Source organism: Schistocerca piceifrons, chromosome 3, assembly GCF_021461385.2.
Source record: "Schistocerca piceifrons isolate TAMUIC-IGC-003096 chromosome 3, iqSchPice1.1, whole genome shotgun sequence".
Taxonomy (NCBI): Eukaryota; Metazoa; Arthropoda; class Insecta; order Orthoptera; family Acrididae; genus Schistocerca; species Schistocerca piceifrons.
The window spans coordinates 636,761,469-636,784,405 of NC_060140.1; the positions used below are offsets into that span (position 1 = coordinate 636,761,469).

Here is a 22,937-nt window from a genome sequence, read left to right on the forward strand (position 1 = left end):
TCTTATATCATTGTGAGATAATCCCCGTATGAATAAACAAATTGATTAATCAAATAAACAAACAATAAATGAAAAACTACAGTCCAGTAATTCTCCTTTCCATAATGTACTAGATATTAACTAAACTTGGTACCTGCTGCAGAGGAAAATTTATTTTGTTTTAAGCAAACAAAAAAAAAAATATGTAACAACGAAAATTATCAATTATTGATAATATAATGTAAATGGGAAAAATATATCTAAAAACAAAGATGATGTGACTTACCAAGCGAAAGCACTGGCACGTCGATAGACACACAAACATACACACAAAATTCAAGCTTTCGCAACAAACTGTTGCCTCATCAGGAAAGAGGGAAGGAGAAGGAAGGACGAAAGGATGTGGGTTTTAAGGGAGAGGGTAAGGAGTCATTCCTATCCCGGGAGTGGAAAGACTTACCTTAGGGGGAAAAAAGGATGGGTATACACTCGCGCACACACACACATATCCATCCACACATATACAGACACAAGCAGACATATTTAAAGACTTAAGAGTTTGGGCAGAGTTGTCAGTCGAGGCGGAAGTGCAGAGGCAAAGATGTTGTTGCACGACAGGTGAGGTATGAGTGGCGGCAACAGTGAGGTATGAGTGGCGGCAACTTGAAATTAGTGGAGATTGAGGGCTGGTGGATAACGGGAAGAGAGGATATATTGAAGAGCAAGTTCCCATCTCCGGAGTTCGGATAGGTTGGTGTTAGTGGGAAGTATCCAGATAACCCGGACGGTGTAACACTGTGCCAAGATGTGCTGGCCGTGCACCAAGGCATGTTTAGCCACAGGGTGATCCTCATTACCAACAAACACTGTCTGCCTGTGTCCATTCATGCGAATGGACAGTTTGTTGCTGGTCATTCCCACATAGAATGCGTCACAGTGTAGGCAGATCAGTTGGTAAATCACGTGGGTGCTTTCAAACGTGGCTCTGCCTTTGATCGTGTACATCTTCCGGGTTACAGGACTGGAGTAGGTGGTAGTGGGAGGGTGCATGGGACAGGTTTTACACCGGGGGCGGTAACAAGGGTAGGAGCCAGAGGGTAGGGAAGGTGGTTTGGGGATTTCATAGGGATGAACTAAGAGGTTACGAAGGTTAGGTGGACGGCGAAAAGACACTCTTGGTGGAGTGGGGAGTATTTCATGAAGGATGGATGTCATTTCAAGGCAGGATTTGAGGAAGTCGTATCCCTGCTGGAGAGACACATTCAGAGTCTGATCCAGTCCCGGAAAGTATCCTGTCACAAGTGGGGCACTTTTGTGTTTCTTCTGTGGGAGGTTCTGGGTTTGAGAGGATGAGGAAGTGGCTCTGGTTATTTGCTTCTGTACCAGGTCGGGAGGGTAGTTGCGGGATGCGAAAGCTGTTGTCAGGTTGTTGGTGTAATGGTTCAGGGATTCCGGACTGGAGCAGATTCGTTTGCCACGAAGACCTAGGCTGTAGGGAAGGGACCGTTTGATGTGGAATGGGTGGCAGCTGTCATAATGGAGGTACTGTTGCTTATTGGTGGGTTTGATGTGGACGGACGTGTGAAGCTGGCCAATGGTCAGGTGGAGGTCAACATCAAGGAAAGTGGCATGGGATTTGGAGTAGGACCAGGTGAATCTGATGGAACCAAAGGAGTTGAGGTTGGAGAGGAAAATCTGGAGTTCTTCTTCACTGTGAGTCCAGATCAAAAAGATGTCATCAATAAATCTGTACCAAACTTTGGGTTGGAAGGCTTGGGTAACCAAGAAGGCTTCCTCTAAGCAACCCATGAATAGGTTGGTGTATGAGGGGCCCATCCTGGTACCTATGGCTGTTCCCTTTAATTGTTGGTATGTCTGGCCTTCAAAAGTGAAGAATTTGTGGGTCAGGATGAAGCTGGCTAAGGTAATGAGGAAAGAGGTTTTAGGTAGGGTGGCAGGTGATCGGCATGAAAGGAAGTGCTCCATCGCAGCGAGGCCCTGGACGTGCGGGATATTTGTGTATAAGGAAGTGGCATCAATGGTTACAAGGATGGTTTCTGGGGGTAACGGATTGGGTAAGGATTCCAGGCGTTCGAGAAAGTGGTTGGTGTCTTTGATGAAGGATGGGAGACTGCATGTAATGGGTTGAAGGTGTTGATCTACGTAGGCAGAGATACGTTCTGTGGCTGCTTGGTAACCAGCTACAATGAGGCGGCCGGGATGGTTGGGTTTGTGAATTTTAGGAAGAAGGTAGAAGGTAGGGGTGCGGGGTGTCGGTGGGGTCAGGAGGTTGATGGAGTCAGGTGAAAGGTTTTGTAGGGGGCCTAAGGTTCTGAGGATTCCTTGAAGCTCCACCTGGACATCAGGAATGGGATTACCTTGGCAAACTTTGTATGTGGTGTTGTCTGAAAGCTGACGCAGTCCCTCAGCCACATACTCCCGACGATCAAGTACCACGGTCGTGGAACCCTTGTCCGCCGGAAGGATGACGATGGACCGGTCAGCCTTCAGATCACGGATAGCCTGGGCTTCAGCAGTGGTGATGTTGGGAGTAGGATTAAGGTTTTTTAAGAAGGATTGAGAGGCAAGGCTGGAAGTCAGAAATTCCTGGAAGGTTTGGAGAGTGTGATTTTGAGGAAGAGGAGGTGGGTCCCGCTGTGACGGAGGACGGAACTGTTCCAGGCAGGGTTCAATTTCGATAGTGTCTTGGGGAGTTGGATCATTAGGAGTAGGATTAGGATCATTTTTCTTCGTGGCAAAGTGATACTTCCAGCAGAGAGTACGAGTGTAGGACAGTAAATCTTTGACAAGGGCTGTTTAGTTGAATCTGGGAGTGGGGCTGAAGGTGAGACCTTTGGATAGGACAGAGGTTTTGGATTGGGAGAGAGGTTTGGATGAAAGGTTAGCTACTGAATTAGGGTGTTGTGGTTCCGGATTGTGTTGATTGGAATTTTGAGGTTTTGGAGGGAGTGGAGCTGGAAGTGGGAGGTTGAGTAGATGGGAGAGACTGGGTTTGTGTGCAATGAGAGGAGGTTGAGGTTTGCTGGAAAGGTTGTGAAGGGTGAGTGAGTTGCCTTTCCGGAGGTGGGAAACCAGGAGATTGGATAGTTTTTTGAGGTGAAGGGTGGCATGCTGTTCTAATTTGCGGTTTGCCTGTAGGAGGATGCTCTGAACAGCCGGTGTGGATGTGGGAGAGGAAAGATTCAGGACTTTTATTAACGATAGGAGTTGACGAGTGTGTTCATTGGCTGAGTTGATGTGTAGGTGAAGGATTAGGTGGGTGAGGGCAATGGATTGATCAGTTTGAAACTGGTATAGGGACTGATGGAAAGAAGGGTTGCAGCCAGAGATGGGAACTTTAAGTGTGAGGCCTTTGGGGGTAATGCCAAATGTCAGACAAGCATGAGAAAATAAAATATGCGAGCGTAATCTGGCTAGGGTGAAAGCATGTTTGCGGAGGGAATGTAAATAAAACTTAATGGGGTCGTTGTGGGGGTGTTGTGAGGGTGACATGGTATTAGAAGGTGGAAAGTGTAACATGAGGTTGAAATGAAAATCCACACTGGCTGTTCAGAGCATCCTCCTACAGGCCAACCGCAAATTAGAACAGCATGCCACCCTTCACCTCAAAAAACTATCCAATCTCCTGGTTTCCCACCTCCGGAAAGGCAACTCACTCATCCTTCACAACCTTTCCAGCAAACCTCAACCTCCTCTCATTGCACACAAACCCAGTCTCTCCCATCTACTCAACCTCCCACTTCCAGCTCCACTCCCTCCAAAACCTCAAAATTCCAATCAACACAATTCGGAACCACAACACCCTAATTCAGTAATTAACCTTTCATCTAAACCTCTCTCCCAATCCGAAACCTCTGTCCTATCCAAAGGTCTCACCTTCAGCCCCACTCCCAGATTCAACCAAACAGCCCTTGTCAAAGATTTACTGTCCTACACTCGTACTCTCTGCTGGAAGTATCACTTTGCCACGAAGAAAAATGATACTAATCCTACTCCTAATGATCCAACTCCCCAAGACACTATCGAAATTGAACCCTGCCTGGAACAGTTCCGTCCTCCGCCACAGCGGGACCCACCTCCTCTTCCTCAAAACCACACTCTCCAAACCTTCCAGGAATTTCTGACTTCCAGCCTTGCCTCTCAATCCTTCTTAAAAAACCTTAATCCTACTCCCAACATCACCACTGCTGAAGCCCAGGCTATCCGTGATCTGAAGGCTGACCGGTCCATCGTCATCCTTCCGGCGGACAAGGGTTCCACGACCGTGGTACTTGATCGTCGGGAGTATGTGGCTGAGGGACTGCGTCAGCTTTCAGACAACACCACATACAAAGTTTGCCAAGGTAATCTCATTCCTGATGTCCAGGCGGAGCTTCAAGGAATCCTCAGAACCTTAGGCCCCCTACAAAACCTTTCACCTGACTCCATCAATCTCTTGACCCCACCGACACCCCGCACCCCTACCTTCTACATTCTTCGTAAAATTCACAAACCCAACCATCCCGGCCGCCCCATTGTAGCTGGTTACCAAGCCCCCACAGAACGTATCTCTGCCTACGTAGATCAACACCTTCAACCCATTACATGCAGTCTCACATCCTTCATCAAAGACACCAACCACTTTCTCGAACGCCTGGAATCCTTACCCAATCCATCACCCCCGGAAACCATCCTTGTAACCATTGATGCCACTTCCTTATACACAAATATCCCGTACGTCTAGGGCCTCGCTGCGATGGAGCACTTCCTTTCACGCCGATCACCTGCCACCCTACCTAAAACCTCTTTCCTCATTACCTTAGCCAGCTTCATCCTGACACACAACTGCTTCACTTTTGAAGGCCAGACATACCAACAATTAAAGGGAACAGCCATGGGTACCAGGATGGGCCCCTCGTACACCAACCTATTCATGGGTTGCTTAGAGGAAGCCTTCTTGGTTACCCAAGCCTGCCAACTCAAAGTTTGGTACAGATTTATTGATGACATCTTCATGATCTGGACTCACAGTGAAGAAGAACTCCAGATTTTCCTCTCCAACCTCAACTCCTTTGGTTCCATCAGATTCACCTGGTCCTACTCCAAATCCCATGCCACTTTCCTTGATGTTGACCTCCACTTGTCCAATGGCCAGCTTCACACGTCCGTCCACATCAAACCCACCAACAAGCAACAGTACCTCCATTATGACAGCTGCCACCCATTCCACATCAAACGGTCCCTTCCCTACAGCCTAGGTCTTCGTGGCAAACGAATCTGCTCCAGTCCGGAATCCCTGAACCATTACACCAACAACCTGACAACAGCTTTCGCATCCCGCAACTACCCTCCCGACCTGGTACAGAAGCAAATAACCAGAGCCACTTCCTCATCCTCTCAAACCCAGAACCTCCCACAGAAGAAACACAAAAGTGCCCCACTTGTGACAGGATACTTTCCGGGACTGGATCAGACTCAGAATGTGGCTCTCCAGCAGGGATACGACTTCCTCAAATCCTGCCCTGAAATGAGATCCATCCTTCATAAAATCCTCCCCACTCCACCAAGAGTGTCTTTCCGCCGTCCACCTAACCTTCGTAACCTCTTAGTTCATCCCTATGAGGACTGATGACCATAGATGTTAAGTCCCATAGTGCTCAGAGCCAGCCATCCCTATGAAATCCCCAAACCACCTTCCCTACCCTCTGGCTCCTACCCTTGTAACCGCCCCCAGTGTAAAACCTGTCCCATGCACCCTCCCACTACCACCTACTCCAGTTCTGTAACCCGGAAGGTGTAAACGATCAAAGGCAGAGCCACGTGTGAAAGCACCCACGTGATTAACCAACTGACCTGCCTACACTGTGACGCATTCTATGTGGGAATGACCAGCAACAAACTGTCCATTCGCATGAATGGACACAGGCAGACAGTGTTTGTTGGTAATGAGGATCACCCTGTGGCTAAACATGCCTTGGTGCACAGCCAGCACATCTTGGCACAGTGTTACACCGTCCGGGTTATCTGGATACTGCCCTCTAACACCAACCGAACTCTGGAGATGGGAACTTGCTCTTCAATATATCCTCTCTTCCTGTTATCCACTAGGCCTCAATCTCCACTAATTTCAAGTTGCCGCCACTCATACCTCACCTGTCATTCAACAACATCTTTGCCTCTGCACTTCCGCCTCGACTGACATCTCTGCCCAAACTCTTAAGTCTTTAAATATGTCTGCTTGTGTCTGTATATGTGTGGATGGATATGTGTGTGTGTGTGCGCGAGTGTATACCCGTTCTTTTTTCCCCCTAATGTAAGTCTTTCCGCTCCCGGGATTGGAATGACTCCTTACCCTCTCCCTTAAAACCCACATCCTATCGTCCTTCCTTCTCCTTCCCTCTTTCCTGATGAGGCAACAGTTTGTTGCGAAAGCTTGAATTTTGTGTGTATGTTTGTGTTTGTTTGTGTGTCTATCAACGTGCCAGCGCTTTCGTTTGGTAAGTCACATCATCTTTGTTTTTAGATATATTTTTCCCATGTGGAATGTTTCCCTCTATTAATTCATATAATGTAAATGGACAGATAAAAAAAAATACAGTCACCAAGCGGCGGCAGGGGAACACACTTGCAAAAGGATTTTACTTTTACAAGTTTTCGGAGCCAGTGGCTCCTTCTGGCAGAAGAACTGAAGGTGAAGGAAGAGGGGTGAAGGAAACGGAATGGAGAGGTTTAGGGAAAGGGGTACAGTTTAGAAAAGTCACCCAGAACCCCTGGACAGGGGAGCCTTACCGGATGGACGAGCAGGAAAGACTGATTGTAAGGAAAGGAAAGAAAGACTGGTTTTAAGCAAAAAAAAAAGTGTTTTTGAAGGAACATACAGCACAATGGAACATCTGCAAGTAATGAATGAAAATACAGAATTGAACAATGAGTATGAATAAGCACACTGTTTGGGACTCACAGATCATGAGAAATATTTTTACTCAGTTTTGGCAGAATCTGTACTTTCAGCCCTTGAGAAACAAGGCACAGATTTATCTTATGTTACATCTAATGAAAAAGATACATCTCAATGCTACCAATTTCCATTAGTTTTTATCAGGTTAGTGATAAATTAAGCATTTAAAAAGGATTCAGGCAGAGATATTCTAGTTTCAGAAAAATATTCTCAGCAGTCCTAGAAAAAGATTTCAGATTTTTAATCTGGGAAAACAAAGAAGAAATATGTTATATTACAACTACATTCATTTTGTTCCTGACAATGTACTTTTCGGTTCTAATGGAGACAAACTTCAACAATGTACGAAAGAAATTAATGGAGCAAGTTGTAAGTAGGCTGAAAATGAATTATAACAAAACTAATGTAATGTATAAGGAACACATCAAAACAGAAAAGCTAGAACAAACCAAACAAATGATGTGAGCAAATCAGGTGATTAGTTTTTGTGTCTACGGCAATGGAGGACAACGATGGGGAAAACAAGAAAATAAATAAACAGGAGAATACAAACGACCAAGTGCTCTTGATAAACTAAATACGGTTTTCAAAACTAACCTTTTGATATGTCAAAAAACAACTTCACAATCAGTATATATTACCAGGTTTGATTTGCAGCAATGAAACATAGACTTTTAACGTGAACAAGTCTTGCCATGGCCATGGGAGTATACTTTTGAATATCAGTGTGGTTGTGCATGTGAATGTGTGCACATTTGCTAGAAAAAGAGCTAGTGTGAATTCCATTTTCTATTGTGTGTTTCTGTGTTCCAAGCATCAATCCACTATAGATGAGTGGCTGCCTTTCCCTTATTATACATATTGCTCCATCAGGAATTTCCATTATCGCTATACACGTCAAGAAGAGTTGGGCAACATACTACTTCCTCCCACAAATGCCTCACAAAATTACCATGATGAGAAAAACACAGAAATTAAAGCTCATACAGATATAAATCAACAGTTCTTCCATCTTCCCATTTGTGAATGGAAAAATAATAATAATAATAATAATAATATTAATAATAATAATAATAATAATGTTCAAAATGTGTGTGAAATCTTATGGGACTTAACTGCTAAGGTCATCAGTCCCTAAGCTTACACACTACTTAACCTAAATTATCCTAAGGACAAACACACCCATGCCCGAGGGAGGACTCGAACCTCCGCCGGGACTGAATGGAACAGGAAATGATAGTCCTAGCAAAACTATTTCAGCCACACACCTTAAGGAGGCCTGCCAAGTATGAATCAAGACATAGATATACATCAAACAAAGAACAAATCACTCTAAAAACTCCATGATCAGCAAAAAAATAATCTGCTAAAATCCTTAACTCATACTCATTTCTGTAATTAGAAGTGATTCCAATCCCAATCACCATCACCATCATCATCATCATCATCATCATCATCATCATCATCATCATCATCACCACCACCACCACCACCACCACCATCAGCAGCAGCAGCACCTGCACCAGCACCAGCACTGCCACCACTACATTATCATAACCTTCATTATTACAATGAATTTTACATTCTTAATAATTCTCGTACTAAAATATGCTCTTACCTAACGACTTCTCCATGGCCATAGCGTGCAGCTAAATGAATAGGATACAGGCCATCTGCATCTGCAATGTCAACCGTACAACCAAAAGCACACAAAGTTTGAGCAGCAGTCAGCAGGCCAGTCCGTGAAGCGAGATGAATAGGTGCATCACCCTCCTATAAACACAGTGTTTCAAATGTAATTATAAGGGTAATTATCAATTTCTGCAGTCCCTATACCAAAGGTCAGAAATTACTGAACAACAGTACATGTTTATGCAAGATTTCTCTAGGGTAATTTGCAATATTCTTGGAGAAGATAATATTGCTCTTAATAAATAAAACACTTAATACAAGTATGTGTCTATTTTCACCCTGATTCTATTTTTCACTATTTCATAGTTAATGTACCATGATTCTGGTCAGTTCATTCATATTTGAGATTCTTTGAATTTATATTGTATCCACATCTGTAAACCAGGAAACCAAGAATTCATACAATAGTCACCTGTTTTTGCCATTTATCATTATTTTAGCTATCACAGATTTCATCATATGTGAACACAATCATTTAGTGACTTTTGAGCATATACTAAGGGAATTTGTCACTTGTAGTGAATAATATGTGTGTTACAGAGTGGTGCTATTCCATAGTACATGTGGAACTACATGAATCTGTAAACAGCTACCATGGATATATATTATGTTCTTATGTAGGTGTATCAAATATTATCCATTATGTCATTAAACTATTCCAGTAGTTCACTATAGCATTCCCAGTCACAATCCACATCACTGATCTCTGTAAAATACATTTCAATAGTGAAACACTAGTGTTAACATGCTTCCAAGGCCATACATCACTACCAATGTAATGGTAATGAAATCTGCTGATGTAAAACAAAAAGATTTTGTTTTGAAGCAGATCTCTTTCACCTCAGAGAGAAACAGACAACAGTTCAGTTACTTTACATTCAAACAGTTATGGTTCAACAAATGCACAGAACACATGCTGATATTAGGTTTCCTTTGCCCTACTAAAATCATCTCATAAAATGCTGTACATTCCTCATACAGCATCCTTTACAATTAGTGAACATTGAAATTCTTTTACTGACGCAGTTTACAAATATTTACAATGTTACAGAAAGTAACTCTTCGGCCATAAAGATTATCCTACTGACAATGTTCAAAAAGATAGATTGCTACTTACTATACACATTAAGATGCTGGCAGGCACAATTAAAAGACATCTGCCTAAAGCTTTCAGCCACAGCCTTCATCAGTAAAAGAGTAACACACACCACTCATACACACAAGCCAGCACACCTCATGCATACACAACTGCTAATTACAGCAGCTTGCGCCTTCTGGCACTGTGGCAAAGCTGCCGGAGTTGGCAGTTGTGTGTGGAGGAGGAAATTAGGGTTTAACGTCCCATCGACAACAAGGTCATTAGAGATGGAGCGCAAGCTCTGATTAGGGAAGGATGGGGAAGGAAATCAGCTGTGCCCTTTCAAAGGAACCATCCCGGCATTTGCTTGAAGCGATTTAGGGAAATCATGGAAAACCTAAATCAGGATGACTGGATGTGTGTTTGAACCTTGTACTTCTGAATGCGAGTCCAGTGTGCTAACCACTACACCACCTCACTCAAATGTGTGTATGTGAGATGTGCTAGCATGTGTCTATCAACGGTGTGTGTTTCTCTTTTGCTGAAGAAGGCTGTGAGCCAAAGGATAGGTAAGTGTCTTAATTGTGCCTGTCTGCAACTTAACAAATACCCTTATAATAGAGGGAAACATTCCACGTGGGAAAAATATATCTAAAAACAAAGATGATGAGACTTACCAAACAAAAGTGCTGGCAGGTCGATAGACACACAAACATACACACAAAATTCAAGCTTTCGCAACAAACAGTTGCTTCATCAGGAAAGAGGGAAGGAGAGGGAAAGACGAAAGGATGTGGGATTTAAGGGAGAGGGTAAGGAGTCATTCCAATCCGGGGAGTGGAAAGACTTACCTTAGGGGGAAAAAAGGACAGGTATACACACACACACACACACACACACACATATCCATCCGCACATACACAGACACAAGCAGACATTCGTAAAGGCAAAGAGTTTGGGCGGAGATATCAGTCGAGGCGGAAGTAAAGAGGCAAAGATGTTGTTGAAAGACAGGTAGGTATGAGCGACGTCAACTTGAAATTAGCGGAGGTTGAGGCCTGGAGGATAACGAGAAGAGAGGATATACTAAAGGGCAAGTTCCCATCTCCGGAGTTCTGACAGGTTGGTGTTAGTGGGAAGTATCCAGATAACCCGGACGGTGTAACACTGTGCCAAGATGCGCTGGCCGTGCACCAAGGCATATTTAGCCACAGGGTGATCCTCATTACCAACAAACACTGTCTGCCTGTGTCCATTCAAGTGAATGGACAGTATGTTGCTGGTCATTCCCACATAGAAAGCTTCACAGTGTAGGCAGGTCAGTTGGTAACGTGTACACCTTCCGGGTTACAGAACTGGAGTAGGTGGTGGTGGGAGGGTGCATGGGACAGGTTTTACACCGGGGGCGGTTACAAGGGTAGGAGCCAGAGGGTAAGGAAGGTGGTTTGGGGATTTCATAGGGATGAACTAAGAGGTTACGAAGGTTACGAAGGTTAGGTGGATGGCGGAAAGACACTCTTGGTGGAGTGGGGAGGATTTCATGAAGGATGGATCTCATTTCAGGGCAGGATTTGAGGAAGTCGTATCCCTGCTGGAGAGCCACATTCTGAGTCTGATCCAGTCCCGGAAAGTATCCTGTCACAAGTGGGGCACTTTTGTGGTGCTTCTGTGGGAGGTTCTGGGTTTGAGGGGATGAGGAAGTGGCTCTGGTTATTTGCTTCTGTACCAGGTCGGGAGGATAGTTGCGGGATGCGAAAGCTGTTTTCAGGTTGTTGGTGTAATGGTTCAGGGATTCCGCACTGGAGCAGATTCGTTTGCCACGAAGACCTAGGCTGTAGGGAAGGGACCGTTTGATGTGGAATGGGTGGCAGCTGTCATACTGGAGGTACTGTTGCTTGTTGGTGGGTTTGATGTGGACGGACGTGTGAAGCTGGCCATTGGACAGATGGAGGTCAATGTCAAGGAAAGTGGCATGGGATTTGGAGTAGGACCAGGTAAATATGATGGAACCAAAGGAGTTGAGGTTGGAGAGGAAATTCTGGAGTTCTTCTTCACTGTGAGTCCAGATCATGAAGATGTCATCAATAAATCTGTACCAAACTTTGGGTTGGCAGGCCTGTGTAACCAAGAAGGCTTCCTCTAAGCGACCCATGAATAGGTTGGTGTACGAGGGGGCCATCCTGGTACCTATGGCTGTTCCCTTTAATTGTTGGTATGTCTGGCCAACAAAAGTGAAGAAGTTGTGGGTCAGGATGAAGCTGGCTAAGGTAATGAGGAAAGAGGTTTTAGGTAGGGTGGCGGGTGATCGGCGTGAAAGGAAGTGCTCCATCGCAGCGAGGCCCTGGACGTGCGGAATATTTGTGTACAAGGAAGTGGCATCAATGGTTACAAGGATGGTTACCGGGGGTAACAGACTGGGTAAGGATTCCAGGCGTTCAAGAAAGTGGTTGGTGTCTTTGATGTCTTTGGTGTCCCTGCCCTGAAATGAGATCCATCCTTCATGAAATCCTCCCCACTGCAGCAAGAGTGTCTTTCCGCCATCCACCTAACCTTCGTAACCTCTTAGTTCATCCCTATGAAATCCCCAAACCACCTTCCCTACCCTCTGGCTCCTACCCTTGTAACTGCCCCCGGTGTAAAACCTGTCCCATGCACCCTCCCACCACCACCTACTCCAGTCCTGTAACCCGGAAGGTGTACACGATCAAAGGAAGAGCCACGTGTGAAAGCACCCACGTGATTTACCAACTGACCTGCCTACACTGTGAAGCTTTCTATGTGGGAATGACCAGCAACAAACTGTCCATTCGCATGAATGGACACAGGCAGACAGTGTTTGTTGGTAATGAGGATCAACCTGTGGCTAAATATGCCTTGGTGCACAGCCAGCACATCTTGGCACAGTGTTACACCGTCCGGGTTATCTGGATACTTCCCACTAACACCAACCTGTCAGAACTCCGGAGATGGGAACTTGCCCTTTAGTATATCCTCTCTTCTCGTTATCCTCCAGGCCTCAACCTCCGCTAATTTCAAGTTGCCGCCGCTCATACCTACCTGTCTTTCAACAACATCTTTGCCTCTTTACTTCCGCCTCGACTGACATCTCTGCCCAAACTCTTTGCCTTTACAAATGTCTGCTTGTGTCTGTGTATGTGCAGATGGATATGTGTGTGTGTGTGAGTGCATACCTGTCCTTTTTTCCCCCTAAGGTAAGTCTTTCCGATCCCGGGATTAGTATGACTCCTGACCCTCTCCCTTAAAACCCACATCCTTTCGTCTTTCCCTCTCCTTCCCTCTTTCCTGATGACGCAACTGTTTGTTGCGAAAGCTTGAATTTTGTGTGTATGTTTGTGTGTCTATCGACCTGCCAGCGCTTTTGTTTAGTAAGTCTCATCATCTTTGTTTTTAACATATATTCTTTACCACAAGTAGCAATCTATCTTTTCCTACATGGTTGATATTCCTACCTGGAATTTTCATTGTTAGGTTATCATATTGGCATGAAAATAAACATATTTTAAATACAACAGGACTATTCAAGTTATCCCTATTGCAGTGAATACTTTACCTAAAAATTTTCCCTTTGATTACATTTTATGTTGCACACAACTGCTGTTCAGTATGAGTCCTTCAGCACTAACTACTAAACAGGAATACTGTTTCAATGTAGTATTAGAAGTACAGGAACTAGAATATGATGACTGTCAGATAAAGTATACAGTCATGATGAACTGTATGTGAGACAGCTGCTGTGTTTGACAGTTTGTGCTACTGTGAAGATGGCAACAGAGTAGGTTGGTATGTTATGTGACTGGGATGTCATATCTTGCACTGGTCAGCATTGGGACAGTCAACTGCAGGATGGGAAAGACCAACAATATCAGTACATTTGATTATGATCACATTATGAGTGCCAGACACATGGAGAACTCTATCCCTATTGCTGGACAGCCACTGGGTTTTTCAGATGCCATTGGCGTTACACATGTAGTGTAAACATCTCTGTTCTGGGGAAACCGCTGTAGACACGGTCAATTGCTGGTGATAGAGATTATCATCAACTATTACAGACTAACGGCAGATAAACATGCCACAATACAGTGTAACCCCTGCCATCCCCCAAATTCAATGCTTAACAGTAATAACAAGTGAGCAGCCACACCATCCAGAATCACATTCTCACTAATGGGTGCTGAAGCCACTACACCACATGTACCTCTTCTCACAATGCTCACTGCATGTCGCAAAAATAGGTATGGATGCAGGAACATTGCCATTAGCTGCTTGAACACTGGAAAAGGTCATCTGAACTAATGAGTTCCAGTAGAAGTTGATGCACACCATTGACAGGAGAAACACTTGTCACTGAGACAGTGAATCCAGCTTGTCAACAGAACATTCCTCAGGCAACAGTAATACATGTTCTTATACAGAGGACTTCTGTATGAGACGAGAGGAATGGTGTATGATACACCTGACATCAGCTCTCGATGATAAATGATACAGCAAGCTACAGTCTGACTACGTGCACCTGTTTGCTGTTTGCTTGCATACAAAAGAACCACAGGTGATTTGCAGCTCCAACAAGAATTCTAACACTCTGATGTTATTACGATGTGTCAGCACAATTTGAAGAACATTCCACAAACATTAGGATTCTTATGTAGTCTCCCACCGTCACAAGATCTAAATCCTAACTGGGATGCCATCAATGAGTTATGAGCTGAACTAGCAGAACGTGGCCATCATTTGCCTGTTTCTTAAGAAGAGGGACAAAGCAATATGTGAAAATTACCACTCCATCACTTTACTCGTTATATACAAAGTCTTAGCCAAAGTCACTGCTATGGGATCGCTCCACTTGCTGAAAAGATGGTAGTTTTCTACAGGGTAATCAACAACTGACCGTATCTTCACTGTAAAGCTAATTATGAAAAAGTGCTATGGATATAATGTGGATGTGCATCAGCTCTTTGTAGATTTTACACAGGCTCATGACAGCATCAAAAGGAAAGGTCTGTATCAGACCCAAATAGACATGGAATTTCCATGTAAACTAATCAGATTGGAACAAATGACACACACTGGCATGAAATGAACGAAAACCTAGCATACACCAATGATGTTTCTAAGCTGTATTGAAGCCTTAAAGAGCCGGAAGAAGGATTTTGCAATCGGAAAAGGGGGCAGACATCTTGGGATTCCGAGTAAACAACATTAAAGCTCAATATCTTTTCGCTCCCAGAAGTAACACTGCTGTTAGAGACAAATGCCAGTTGAATGGAGTCAACTTTGAGAGATGTGAGAATTTCCAGAATTTTGGAGTGCTGCTATGTGATGATAACAGCATGTGTGAAGAAATGAAAGCAAGGATTGCCATAGGAATCAAGCTTACAGGGCCCCAACTAAGATTATTCAGTCACATAGTCTGAGCAGAAAATCGGAGGTGACTATATATCAATCACTTATAAAGCTGATGGTAATGAATGGCTTGAAATGTGGACAACTGTGGCAGAAGAGAAGTTCCTGACAAATTGGAGAGGAAAGCAACAAGAATGATTTTTGAAGCAATGGGTGAGGCAGGGCAATCGACAATATGCAACAACAAAGAATTAGAAGAACTATATGGTTATAATGACCTAGTTTTGGAAATCAAGAGCAACAGATTAAGATGGTTCGGCCATGTAGATTGAATTTCAGAGGAGAAATCCGTCATGAAGGTCTACAGAGGAAATACAGGTGGCAGAAGGAAGGTGCAAAGGAAGACCATGGAAACTATGGCTGCATGATGTGCAGAATGATCTGAGAAAGACATGGCAAGCAGATCATTAAGACAGGGCTGCGACTGTCGGAGAGGCTAAAGCTTGTAATGGATCTGGGAGATGTGTTATTTTCTACCGGATTTGTCGATACCAAATTGTAAATGTTTTGTTATATTTTTGTCAGAATTTTTTTATTGTAATTTGCATTATTTTATGTTAATTAACTTATATTTTTGAGAGTGACAGCTTATTGATTACTATTAGTAGATGTGACGAAGAATATCAAAGAGACTGATTACTAGTGGAAGGTTGTGTGTTGTGTAAAATGTCTTTGACGCTGGAGTCGTCTTTGACTGTAGTCATTCGGCAGTGAACTCTTGGTGTGTGTTGACGGTAGAACAATGTGCAGGTCGCCGTTATAAATATTTGCTAGTGAACAGGAAAAAATGAATTATCTTACTACCTTTTTTATATAAACTTTAAGAAGAAACCACATTCGAAGAAATGGTATTTGAGCACCAAAAATGAGGCAAACACATTGAACCAGGTCATTTCTGCAGCCGACGAAACTGCATCGTGGAATCATACTTCCACTAGACAACTGAAACCAAGACTAATATCATCTTGTAAACATTTCACGGAAAAGGTACTATCACGAAATATGCCAAATTCAAGTAAATAAAAATCGTGAGCATATTTCAGGCTCTACATGGGCTGAAGTACAAAAGAGTAAGTAATCAATCATGTTCCACTGAATAATCAACAATGAAGAGTATATGACTATCAGAAAATCAATTCCTTTAATGGTCTGATGTATCTGATGATGATTTATTATTTTTTTATAGGTAAGGAAGTTGGAAAATCCACACCATTTTGGGCTAAAAGGACTCTTAAGTTTGATGCCATTGTACATAAAAACAACCACACCACCATTCAATTTAAAATATATTTGATTCATTTAGGAATAGTAATAAAGAACAGTACTAAAATTATGTTATAAAGAGATTTGTTACATAAAAGAAGTACTTTCATTAAAGTCAGCTTAAGCCAATTATACTGTTTATCCACTGCAATTTTAATCAATCGACATACTCTTCATCTATCTTTGGTAATAAAGTGTTACAGTAATGATATTTTCACAAAAAGGCTTACTGTTTCTTTATAATTTATGTAATACCTGCTCAAAATTACATGTAATTAAAAAATATTACCTTAGTAGCAGATGTCTTACCATATCACACATATCAACGTCAGCTCCAGCATGCAAGAGCAGTAACGCACAGTCCTCACGAACAGTGGCCAAAGCCACATGAAGAGGTGTTCGGCCATTACAGTCTGGAATATCAAGTGAAATGTCAGGGCACGCAATGAGTCGACGTACACACGTTGTACGGCCATGTAATGCTGCTTCATGTAATGCTGTTCCGCCATCCTGTGGATGAGAGAATACACATATAATAAAACTCATGTCATGCTGTAGATTGTTCCAGTTCCCAATACAGATGTACGGAAATCTGAGAGTAAACATTTATCACTCTGTCTGGCAAATGACAGACACAAAAGGACAAGTGGCATGACAAGAACTGTCATTCAGAAAGTAAGTTTAAATAAGGAGAAAACAATGGTTTGCATTACATCCTAAATGATAGAAAATGTTTCTTTGAGTTTAATAAATAAATAATAATTCAAATTTATTTTGTATTGTAAATAATCATAATCTTTCTTATATTTCCCCCTTCTGTGTGCAACAATACAGGATGAAACTTCCTGGCAGATTAAAACTGTGTGGTGGACCGAGACTCGAACTCAGGACCTTTGCCTTTCGCGGGCAAGTGCTCTATGAACTGAGCTACCCAAACACAACTCACGCCCCGTCCTCACAGCTTTACTTCTGCACACAGTTTTAATCTGCCAGGAAGTTTCATATCAGCATACACTCCGCTGCAGAGTGAAAATCTCATTCTGGAATACAGGATGAGACAGAGTAGTCCCTCCCATTTCCTAAACCTTTCCAGTCGTTCTCCTTCATCCCTCTTCCTTCACCTTCAATCCTTTTCAAAGAAGGAGCAGCCCACTGGCTCCAAAAGCTTGCATATTTCTTTAACCTTTACATGTATTTTCTCCTGCCACTGCTTGGTGAGGAGATTTTCTTATCTATCTAGTCATATTTTAGCAATTTTTCTGATTTACCTATGGTGTCAGCAATCCATACACTTTTAATAACTGATTCTCCTACATCTACATCTATGTGGTTACTCTGCTATTCACAATAAAGTGACTGGCAGAGGGTTCAATGAACCACCTTCAAGCTGTCTCTCTACCATTCCACTCTCTAACAACGCGCAGGAAAAACAAGCACTATAAATTTTTCTGTGCGAGCCCTGATTTCTCTTATTTTATCGTGATGATCATTTCTTCCTATGTAGGTGGGTGCCATCAGAATGTTTTCACAATCGGAGGAGAAAACTGGTGATTGAAATTTCATAAGAAGATCACCTCACAATGAAAAACGCCTTTGTTTTAATGATTGCCACTCCACTTCACATATCTTGTCTGTGGCACTATCTCCCCTACTTTGTGATAATACAAAATGAGCTACTCTTCTTTGTACTTTTTTGATATCATCCATCAGTCCCATCTGATGTGGTTCCCGCACCACACTGCAATACTCCAGAACAGGGCAGACAAGCACGGTATAAGCAGTCTCTTTAGTAGATCTGTTGCACCTTCTAAATGTTCTGCCAATGAATCACAGTCTTTGGTTTGCTCTACTCACAACATTATCTATGTGACCATTTCAATTTAGGGTATTTGTAACTGTAACCCCCAAGTATTTAGTTGAACTTACAGCCTTAAGATTAGTGTGACTTATCGCGTAAACGAAATTCAGCGAATTTCTTTTAGTACTCATGTGAATAACTTCAAACGTTTCTTTATTCAGGGGCAACTGGCACTTTTTGCAGCATGCAGATATCTTATCTAAATCATTTTGCAATTAATTTTGGTCATCTGATGACTTTACACGATGGTAAATAACAGCATCATTTGCCAACAATCCAAGACGGCTACTGAGGTCTTCTCCTATGTCGTTAATATAAATCAGGAACAATAGAGGGCCTATAACAATTCCTTGGAGAACGCCTGATATTACTTCTGTTTTATTTGATGGCTTCCCATCTATTACTAAGAACTGTGACTTTTCTGACAGGAAATCACGAATCTAGTCACACAACTGAGGTGATATTCCATAGGCAAGGATTTTGGTTAGAAAACGCTTGTGAGGAACGGTGTTGAAAGCCATAATGAAATCTAAAAATATGGAATCAATTTGACATCCACTGTCGATAACACTCATTACTTCACGAGTATAAAGAGCTAGTTGTGTTTCATAAGAACGATATTTTCTGAACCCGTGCTGACTATGTGTCAATAAATCATTTTCTACGAGGTACTTCATAATGTTCAAATACAGTATATGTTCCAAAATCCTACTGCAAATCAACATTAGTGATATGGGCCGGTAATTCAACGGATTACTCCTACTTCCCTTTTTGGGTACTGGTGTGTGACTTGAGTAATTTTCCAGTCTTTAGGTTCGGATATTTCAGTGGGCAAGCTTCTGTGTGTAATTGCTAAATATGGAGCTATTGTATCAGCATTCTCTGAGAGAAACCTGACTGGTATACAATCTGGACCAGAAGCCTTGCCTTTATTAACTGATTTAAGCTGCTTTGTGACACCAATGATATCTACTTCTATGTTTCTGATCTTGGCAGTTGTTCTCGATTGGATGTCAGGAATATTTACTTTGTCTTCTTTGGTGAAGGAGTTTCAGAAAACCATGTTTAATAACTCTGCTTTAGTGGCACTGTCATCAGTGACTTCACCATTGTTATCGCGCAGTGAAGGTATTGATTGTGGTGTCACCGCCAGACACCACACTTGCTAGGTGGTAGCCTTTAAATCGGCCGCGGTCCATTAGTATACGCCGGACCCACGTGTCGCCACTGTCAGTGATTGTAGACCGAGCGCCGCCACACGGCAGGTCTAGAGAGACGTCCTAGCACTCGCCACAGTTGTACAGCCGACTTTGCTAGCGATGCTACACTGACAAATACGCTCTCATTTGCCGAGACGATAGTTAGCATAGCCTTCAGCTACGTCATTTGCTACGACCTAGCAAAGCGCCATTACCAGTTATATTGAGATTATATTAATGTATCAACAAGAGCGATGTTCTCCAATTATGGATTAAAGTTAAGTGTTCCAAGATCTTCGTACTTTATTTGCAATTCTCAAGACATTGTCCTGTTCCAGACCTCACGCCAGTCTGCGTGAGCTAAACGCGTGCCTTTCGGCTACCTCCGAGTGGCTTGGCTGTATTACCAAGTCACTACATTGATTGCGTCTTGCCATTGGTGTGCTTTACGTATGACCAGAATCTCTTTGGGTTTTCTGCCAGATTTTGAGACAGAGTTTCATTGTGGAAATTACTGAAAGCATCTCACATTGAAGTACATGCCATATTTCAAACTTCTGCAAAACTTTGCCAGTCTTGGGGATTTTGCTTCTTTTAAATTTGGCATGCTGGTTTTTCTGCTTCTGCAACAGAGATCTGATCCATTTTGTGTACCATGGGGGTTCAGTACCACCACTTATTAATTTATGAGGTATATATCTCTCAATTGCTGTTGATACTATCTCTATGTAATCATTCCACAACTTTTCTGCACTTACATGTTCAGATCGGAAGGAGTGCAGATTGTCTCTTAAAATGGTGTTAAGAGCATTTTTATCAGTTTTTTTTTTTAATAGATATACTTTGCATTTCTTTTTGATGCTAGTAGAAGTTACGGTATTCAGCATAGCAGCTACTGCCTTATGGTCACTAATCCCTGTATTCATCACGAAACTCTCTATTTGTCCAAGATTATTTGTTGCTAAGAGGTCAAGTATGCTTTTGCAACCATTTACGTTTTAAGTGGGCTCATTAACTAATTGTTCAAAATAATTTTCTGAGAAAGCATTCAGTAAAATTTTGGATGATGTTTTATGCCTGTCGCCGGCTTTAAACATATCATTTTTCCAGCATATTGAGGGTAGATTAAAGTCACCACCGACTATAATTGTATGAGTGGGATACCTATTTGAAATGAGACTCAAGTTGTCTTCGAACTGTTCAGCAACTGTATCTTCTGAGTCGGGGGGGAGGGGGTCGGTAAAACGATCCAATTTATAGTTTAGTCCGATTGTCAAGTATAACTTCTACCAACACTATTTCAGAGGAACTATCTACTTCAATTTCACTACAAGGCAAACTACTTCTGACAGCAATAAGTAGTCCATCACCAAGTGTACTGAATCTATCCTTTCTGAACACTGTTAGATCATTTGAAAAAATTTCTGCTGAACTTATTTCTGACTTTAGTCAGCTTTCTGTACCTCTATTTGAGCTTCAGTATTTTCTATTAGGGTTTGGAGCTCTGGTTCTTTCCCAACACAGCTATGACAATTTACAACAACAATACCGCTCGTTTCTACAAGTAACTTACTGTGTTTTACCTGCCCTCTCTCAGGCGGACGCCCTTTCTGTGTGAGGCCCTCTAACATAAAAAATTGCCCAGTCTCTTCGATACAGCCCCGCTACCCGTGTAACTGCTTCCTGTGTGTAGTGGACTCCTGACCTATTAAGCGGAACCTAGAAACCCGCCACCCAATGGCACCAGTAAAGGAATCTGCAGCCTACATGGTCATGGAACTGCCTGAGCCTCCGATTCAGACCCTCCACTCGGCTCTGCACCAAAGGACCACAGTTGCTTCTGTCGATGATGCTGCAGATGGTGAGCTCAACCTTAATCTCGCAAGCAAGACTGACAGTCTTTACCATTTCCACTAGCCGCCCGAAACCAGAGAGAATATCCTCGGATCCAAAGTGATGTATGTCATTGGTACCGACATGAGCCACCACCTGCAGTTGGCTGCACCCTATACTCTTCATGGCATCTGGAAGCAGCCTTTCCACATCCGGAATGACTCCCCCTGGTACGCACACAGAGTGTACACTGGCTTCCTTCCCCTCCTTGGCAGCCATGTTCCTAAGGGGCTCCATTACACGCCTAACATTGGAGCTCCCAACTACCAGCAAACCCACCCTCTGTGAATGCCCAGATCTTGCGGGCCGAGAAGCTTCCTCTGGAACAGGGTGAACGACTGCATCCAGCTCAGAGACATTGTCAGTCACAGACAATGCCCAAAACCTGATCATCAAATGAACTGAGGAGGCCCTACGATCGGCCCCTCAGAAAGCTTTTCGCTGCCTGCTAGACTTTGGAATGATCTCCCACTCGGCCATGGGTGAGGGGCCAACCTCAGGGCAGCCAGTACCCAGGGCGACCACAGTAGTGGACTGACCATGGGACACATAGGACGTGCTTGAAGTCCCTTGCATCCCCGCGTCTGACTCCCCACAGTGATGCCCCTAGGCAGCAGCTTCAAGCTGTGTGGTGGAAGCCAATGCAGCCTGGAGATGTGAGTGAAGGGTCGACAATTCAACTGCACATTTTTCCCATGTTTACATCTGTGGCTGAAGTTTTGCAGTGTACTTCTGAACTGTTAACAATAAAGAAGCACATTTCACCACATCTGGTAAGATGTGGAACACATACTGTATTACGAAATGGTAACTCAAAGTTAATTGTTCATGTAAAATGTATTGCACTCCCTCTATTCATAAGCTTATTATGTGAGCTACTAAATATCCCTTCACGTGGTTACTATCTAGTAATGTGATGTGCACTTTCGTCATGTTTACAACTGTGATGGCAGTTTAATGAAATATTTAACACACATGATCTTCAATACCAGTACAGGCCTGTTGAAATCAGTTGCTCATTCTGTAACGTTGAACTTGGAGAAGACGACTACTTGGAAGCCTTAATCAACACAGTAACTCAAATATACACAACAAAAACACACAAAGCAATTGCTTTAAAAATCTATCTAAACAACATGAGGTGTGACCAAAAAGTAATGGGAATTTTTTAATTCAATGGGCTTTATACATCTGATTTTCCGATTTTTTTATCTTATTAGTACACATGTTCTTCATTTATGTTTGCATTTTCAGCTTTTTTGAATATTTAGTTTCTTTATGTGAGTCTGCATGCTTCTTCCATGTCAATTGTCACTGAAGTTAAAATCTTCTGAATTGTTCGGCCTCGTCATATTTCTTCACACAATCGACATTTCAATGTCTCTGCTGGAATTTTCTTCAGGATCTTGTGGTGGCCGCTGTAGAATGGGCCCAATCTACAGTGGATCATCCTGTGGTGTCCACTGTAGATTGGGCCCTATCTACTGTAGACACCACAAGACCCTGAAGAAGGTCGCATATTTCAAGAAATATGATGCAGCTTAACAACCGAGAAGATTTTTAACTTTATTTAGTTTATTGCTGACAGTACAC

At 42.9% G+C, this 22,937-nt stretch overlaps 1 protein-coding gene across 1 annotated transcript in view; it reads right to left on the reverse strand.

Annotated features, from left to right (window-relative positions):
* Window positions 1-22,937, reverse strand: part of LOC124789541 (death-associated protein kinase dapk-1-like) — a 248,001-nt gene that overhangs the window by 172,857 nt on the left and 52,207 nt on the right. Inside the window, exons 4-5 of the mRNA XM_047256938.1 lie at window positions 16,704-16,904; window positions 8,556-8,710 (exon numbers count right to left, since the gene is read on the reverse strand). Of these exons, the coding sequence (XP_047112894.1) occupies window positions 8,556-8,710; window positions 16,704-16,904 (356 nt within the window). The remainder of the gene's footprint in view (window positions 1-8,555; window positions 8,711-16,703; window positions 16,905-22,937) is intronic.